This window comes from Phyllobates terribilis, unplaced genomic scaffold (assembly GCF_046119375.1).
Source record: "Phyllobates terribilis strain yellow unplaced genomic scaffold, ASM4611937v1 Scaffold_13__5_contigs__length_258822181, whole genome shotgun sequence".
Classification (NCBI taxonomy): domain Eukaryota; kingdom Metazoa; phylum Chordata; class Amphibia; order Anura; family Dendrobatidae; genus Phyllobates; species Phyllobates terribilis.
In genome coordinates, this window is record NW_027362773.1 from 102,020,193 (window position 1) to 102,027,389 (window position 7,197).

Genomic DNA, 7,197 nt, shown 5'->3' on the forward strand with positions numbered 1-7,197 from the left:
TAACGGGCCTGGGAATACAGCCCCCAGGGTGGCGGAACAGACAAGATACAGGACAGGACCTGGCAACTCAGTTGCACAGAACACACTGAAAGAAAGTGTTGCTCAGGCTCCTCCTACTGGGTGGAGGGGGTTTAAGTATCCAGTGACTCACAGCAATAGGCTGGGGACGCATTAGGACTGTGCACACAGTAACTATAAGACTGGCAGTAACCGCGCCGCCACCCTAAGCAATCAGACAAGAGATATGCACACAGTAGGTACTGGAGGTAAGTGTGCAGCCTGGACTGATCGGTAAGATGTTGGTCTTGCATGGTGGGAGGTCGTAAGCCATGCCAGCACGCAGCCAGGGATGTTACACATGCAATAAATGCGTGAAAACTATCGGACTGCACTGACACAATCCGAGAGGATCGGATCACACTCTGATCAGTGCCATTTGCATAATAGGCCCAATTCTCTTGGTTGAGAGAATCTATGGCCATCTGCACGAGCCTTTACATATGGTCTCTGGTCTCTCCACTTTAAGGAGCCCCAAAGCTCGCATCACCAACGTGCAGGAGCCTCAGACTCGTAGTCATCAGTAGGTGTAAACTAAGTAGGATAATTGGGGGACATTACCCCTATACCAGTGTCAGCAGAAGACCCCCTCCCCCTTAAAAGTGCATCATGACCACATTTTTTGCTTACATTTTTTTTTTAATTATTTTCCTCCTCTAAAACCTAGGTGCGTCTTATGGTCCGGTGCGTCTTATAGTCCGAAAAATACGGTAAATATGCATTAAAACATAGTAATGGGAGCAGACAAATGGCAGCAGGTTCTCTGGACAGATTAGCCAAGCTTGAAATATTCGGCTGTAACAGAAGACAGATTGTTCGCCCGAGGGCTAGAGAGTGGCACAATGATGAGGGTCTGCAGGCAGCAGTGAGGAGCGGTTGAGGGTCCTTATAAGCTTAGGGCTGCATTTCAGCAAATGGAGATGGGGATTGAATAATGGCGTCCTCAATCCTGGGAAATAGAGACAGATACTTATCCATCATGCAATACCATTAGTGAGGCATTTGATTGGTTCCAAATTTACTGTGCAGACGACAATGACCCCAAACATCCAGCCAATGTCATTAAGAACGAGGAGTCCTGGAAGTGATGATCCGGCCCCCGCAGAGCACTGATCTCAACATTATCGAGTCTGTCTGGGATTACATGAAGAGACAGAAGGATTTGTGCGAACCTCATAAAAAGAAGATCTGGAGTGAGTTCTCCAAGATGTTTGGAACAACCTCCTACCAAGTTCCTTCAAAAATTATGTGCAAGTTTACGTAGAATTGATACTTTGATGCTGTTTTGAAGGGTGGTCACGCCAAATATTTATGTGATGTACATTTCTCTATTATTCACTCATTCTTACTTTGCAGCCTTTTATTCCCTACACTTGACTAAAACTGTACTGTAAAAATGTTAGAATTTCTGCTTTTCGTCAACTCACCTACCCACCCCAAAAAAGTAAGTGATCAGTAAGTCGTATGTACGCCAAAATGGTACCAATAAAAAAACTACAGCTCTATTGGTGTAAGAATAAAAAAAAAGATTTATGGATCTAAATAAGATAGCACAAGTCAAACTTTACAAAAAAAAACAACTTTTGAAGTAGTTAAACAAACAAAGCTCTATCAATTTGGTTTCATCGTTCTCAGAATTAAGTCACCGTCATTTTTAAAGCATAGTGAATTCAACAAAAACAAAGGGCACAAAATATAGCAGCAGTGCTGTTCTCCTTCCAACCCAGCGGCAAATTTTACAATGCATTACATGGTAAATTGAATGGGGGAAGAATAAACTGCAACTAATTCTACAATAATAAAAAAAAAAGTTAGGGTTTTTGAAAAGCGGTGGTGAAAAAAAAAAAAAAGGAGAAAGGGTTAAAGATATACACCCAGAGCAAACATCCTCCATCTCCCAGATCATTCTGACATTTAATTTTACATCTAACATGAGACATTTCAACATCATAAAATAAACACATTTAGCATGGACTAGCAACGGGAGACAGAACATTGCACAGCACATCAATATATGAGAAACACATACATACCTTGTAAGTCATAGCTGATGACCTGCATGCTGCTTTCTGTACGATGCTACCACATTTACTGTATAAACTCTCAGGGTGAAGTGATATTAGCTGAACGCAGGAAGGCAATGTGTTCACACCAACTCCACCCATTGAATGATTCTCTAACTGTGTCATGGTAAGGAAATCATATTAGCTTGTGATACATTAAAATTCAACTAAAGTTTACTTTCTTTCTTACAGTCGTTTCACACACGGATGGATCTGTTTATGGCCATGATCGAGCATATCAGAGTTCACTTAAAGTTTATCAGTTTATTGGTAATAGGTTTTTGTGTGTTTTTAAAAGGGTTTTTCTACATGATGAAATTTATCCTTAAAAGGACTTAGACTTGTAATCCCCCCCCACACACACACAAAAAAAAATACTCGCCCTTGCGATCCCCTGCCGTTCCCACTCTGGAATTTACCAGGACCCTTTCGGGTCTGTGCTTCCTTTAATTCTTGCCAACTCAAAAGAAGAGGAATTTGTCAGTCCTGACAATCACTGCGTTACCCTCGCCTGTCCTGGCTCCAATGCCGGGGTTTGCTCCCTTCTACTAAACCAGCAATTTCATGTCCATTATGCTGTGATCAGGGTTACAAAAATGTAGGTAATTTAAACCAACAATTTCATGTCCAATGCTGTGATCAGGGTTACAAAAAAGGAGATTTTTGTGTACTCACAGTAAAAAAAACTTTCTCTTAGCCTCTAATTGGGGGACACAGGACCATGGGTGTTATGCTGCTGTCCACTAGGAGGCGACACTATGCTTAATCAGAAAAAGATTAACTGTGGCTCCTCCTCTGCAGTATACACCCCTGGACGGCGTCAGCCATCTCCAGTTTTGTGCAAAAGCAGTAGGAGGAACGTAACATGGATAACATAACCATGCCTATAAGAAGGCAACTATGTACGAGCTCAAGAAAACAATATGAGAACTCAACATAACAACGGCCCGGAACGGGCAACAGGGTGGGAGCTGTGTCCCCCAATTAGAGGCTAAGAGAAAGAGATTTTACGGTGAGTACACAAAAATCTCCTTTACTCTGTCACCTCATTGGGGGACACAGGACCATGGGACGTCCCAAAAGCAGTCCCTGTGTGGGAAGCAACGGACGAATATTGTGTAGACAGGACCCTATAATTGGGGCACTGCCGCCTGCAGGATACGTCTACCCAGGCTCGCGTCGGCTGAGGACTGGGTATGAACCCTGCAATGTTTGGTAAACGAGTGTAGGCTAGTCCAGGTGGCTGCCTTACACACTTGCTGCGCCGAGGCCTGGTGCCGAATGGCCCAGGAGGCCCCTACAGCACGTGTAGAGTGTGCCGTAATACCTGCTGGAAGAGGAGAATTTTTGAGGCAGTAGGCCTCTTGTATGGTGGATTTGATCCACATGGCAAGGGTAGCTTTGGAAGCTGGTAGACCCTTGCGGCCACCTTCCAGAAGAAGGAAAAGAGAATCAGACTTCCGGAAGGGGGCAGTCCTAGACACATAGACACGTAATGCCCTGACAAGGTCAAGCGTATGCAGAGCCTTCTCCACTCTATGAACCGGGACCGGACAGAGGGATGGCAGTGAGATTTCCTCATTGAGGTGGAAGTTGGACACAACCTTCGGAAGGAAGGATGGAACCGTACGGAGAACTACCTTGTCCTGGTAAAAAGCCAGGAAGGGGCGTCTGCAGGAGAGTGCTGTGAGTTCAGACACCCTGCGTAGCGAGGTGATTGCCACTAGGAAAACCACTTTCTGGGATAGAAGGCGGAGAGAGACTTCCCTAAGGGGTTCAAAAGGTGTTTCCTGCAATGCTGTCAGCACCAGGTTGAGATCCCACGTTTCTAGTGGTCGTCTGTAGGGGGGAACCAATCGGGAAACCCCCTGAAGAAATGTCCTTACTTGCGGCCTGTTAGCAATGTGACGCGCCCCCTGGGCCGTGGGGTACCCGGAGCCGGGCCGGTAGACGCTGTGGGTAGTAGTCACAGTGGCAGTGACCCTGTCCGTGACGCCACCTGTGGAGTGCGGCTAATGAGGCTGCCGCTGCGGAACAGTCCTCTGAAGCTGGTGGTTTGGCAGCAAAGGTGGTATAACTGACCACAGGAAGAGTGTAGCTTCAGGGCAGTGTGTGTGGATGATGGTGGTTGTGCAGGGTGTCGCGGTGCAGAAATAACCACAGAGTCGGTGCAGTGCAGTCCCAGATGACACTTTAAACAGGCCTGGACTGGAGTACTGGCTAGTGATAAGAGCCCGGTCAGTCTTGGAGCAAGCAAAGAGTCCTCCTGGACAGGTGGAGTTGTAGGCCTGCCATTCTTACTATACTCTTTGGCTATTCTGCTTGTAGCTGTGTTGTAGCCCACGTCCCTGAGTGTAACGTGCTGTGCTCACCCGTACTGCGCTCACCCGTACTGCTGGCAGCTCGGGCCTTGTGGATGCCTCGCTCCTCCTTGGCGGTACTGGTCCCTCGGTGCTGCTGAGCCTCCAGGCGTCTGATGGGGGCCAGGAGACCTGCAATCTCCTGCCCTACGGTATCTGCTGCTGGGTCTGGAATCCCCCACAGCCTCGGACTCCGGTGTCCAGTTCTCTGTGTATTCTGGCTAGGACGCGCTATCTCCAGCTCCAGTCCCTAGCTCCTCACTCCTTGATGTCCTAAACTCGACTCCACACACTAGACTAAGCTAACCCCGCCTCCAGATCCAGTTGTCAGGGTCAGGGTCCTCCCCTTGCTGGTCTGAAGCCAGGAAGTGTTGCATGTGTTAAGTTCCTGACCAGGAAACCCCTGCTTGCCTTCAGACATGGCATTACCTCTTTGGAGGGAAGCAATACCACTGTGGCAACCAGACCCTCTGGGGTGCCACAAATGCGCCTCTGAAAAAGCACTGAGAGAGCTGACACCTGGCTCTTAAGGGAGGCCAGGGACAGTCTGGTCTCCAGACCCGATTGGAGAAAACCAAGTACCCTGGGGAGGGAATAAAGGAATGGGGTCTGGCCACGAGATTCGTACCAGGTAAAGAAGGCTTTCCAGGTACGGTAATAAATCTTTGCAGAGGTTGGCTTCCGTGCTCTGATCATGGTTCCAATGACATCAGGCGAGAACCCTGACTGGGTTAAAACCCAGGTCTCAATGGCCATGCCGTCAAATTGAGGGCCCCTGAGTTCTGGTGGTAGAACGGGCCTTGTGACAGAAGATCCAGGCGGTCGGGAAGACGCCAGGGGACATCTGCTGTGAGCTGCACGATGTGGGCGTACCACGTACGTCTGGGCCAGTCTGGTGCGATTAAGATGGTTGGAACTCCCTCTTGCTTGATCTTCCTCACAACTCTGGATATCAGGGGGAGAGGTGGAAAAATGTACAGGAGCTGGAATTGGGTCCAGTCTTGGACCAGGGCGTCCGCTCCCAGCGCCCGCGGGTCGTGTGTCCTGGCCAAGAAGTTGGAGACCTTGGCATTGAAGTGGGATGCAATTAGGTCCACGTCTGGAGTCCCCCAGCGATGGCAGATCTGGCGAAAAACTTCGGGATGGAGAGACCACTCTCCCGAGTCCATTCCTTGCCGGCTGAGGAAGTCTGCTTCCCAGTTGTCCACACCCGTAATGTGGACCGCCGAGAGAACCGAACCTGTGTCTTCCGCCCAGTGGAGAATGTGTGTCACTTCTTGCATCGCCTGGGCACTGCGGGTCCCCCCTTGGTGATTCACATACAGTTATATGAAAAAGTTTGGGCACCCCTATTAATCTTAAGCTTAATGTTTTATAAAAATTGGTGTTTTTGCAACAGCTATTTGAGTTTGATATATGTAATAATTGTTGGACACAGTAATGTTTCTGCCTTGAAATGAGGTTTATTGTACTAACAGAAAATGTGCAATCTGCATTCAAACGAAATTTGACAGGTGCATAAGTATAGGCACCTCACCAGAAAAGTGACATTAATATTTAGTAGATCCTCCTTTTGCAAAAATAACAGCCTCTAGTCGCTTCCTGTAGCTTTTAATGATTTCCTGGATCCTGGATGAAGGTATTTTTGACCATTCCTCTTTACAAAACAATTCCAGTTCAGTTAAGTTTGATGGTCGCCGAGCATGGACAGCCCTCTTCAAATGATCCCACAGATGTTCAATGATATTCAGGTCTGGGGACTGGGATGGCCATTCCAGAACATTGTAATTGTTCCTCTGCATGAATGCCTGAGTAGATTTGGAGCGGTGTTTTGGATGATTGTCTTGCTGAAAGATCCATCCCCTGCATAACTTCAACTTTGTCACTGATTCTTGAACATTATTGTCAAGAATCTGCTGATACTGAGTGGAATCCATGCGTCCCTCAACTTTAACAAGATTCCCGGTGCCGGCATTGGCCACACAGCCCCAAAGCATGATGGAACCTCCACCAAATTTTACTGTGGGTAGCAAGTGTTTTTCTTGGAATGCTGTGTTTTTTTGCCGCCATGCATAACGCCTTTTTGTATGACCAAACAACTCAATCTTGGTTTCATCAGTCCACAGGACCTTCTTCCAAAAAGAAATTGGCTTTTCCAAATGTGCTTTTGCATACCTCAGCCGACTCTGTTTGTGGCGTGCTTGCAGAAACGGCTTCTTTCGCATCACTCTCCCATACAGCTTCTCCTTGTGCAAAGTGCGTTGTATAGTTGACCGATGCACAGTGACACCATCTGCAGGAAGTTGATGCTGCAGCTCTCTGGAGGTGGTCTGAGGATTGTCCTTGACTGATCTCATCATTCTTCTTCTCTGCCTTTCTGATGTTTTTCTTGGCCTGCCACTTCTGGCCTTAACAAGAACTGTCCCTGTGTTCTTCCATTTCCTTACTATGTTCCTCACAGTGCAAACTGACAGGTTAAAACTCTGAGACAGCTTTTTGTATCCTTCCCCTGAACAACTATGTTGAATAATCTTTGTTTTCAGATCATTTGACAGTTGTTTTGAGGAGCCCATGATGCCACTCTTCAGAGGAGATTCAAACAGGAGAACAACTTGCAAGTGGCCACTTTAAGTAGCTTTTCTCATGATTGCATACACCTGGCTATGAAGTTCAAAGCTCAATGAGGTTACAAAACCAAAAAAGTGCTTTAGTACGTC

The 7,197-nt window shown here is 47.1% G+C and overlaps 1 protein-coding gene across 1 annotated transcript in view; it reads right to left on the reverse strand.

The window, feature by feature from the left end:
• LOC141174534 (capping protein, Arp2/3 and myosin-I linker protein 3-like) overlaps window positions 1–2,339 on the reverse strand; it is a 92,847-nt gene extending 90,508 nt beyond the window's left edge. Inside the window, exon 1 of the mRNA XM_073659470.1 lies at window positions 2,091–2,339. Coding sequence (XP_073515571.1) covers window positions 2,091–2,118 — 28 coding nt within the window. The 5' untranslated portion in view covers window positions 2,119–2,339. The remainder of the gene's footprint in view (window positions 1–2,090) is intronic.
• Between the last annotated feature and the right edge of the window lie 4,858 nt (window positions 2,340–7,197).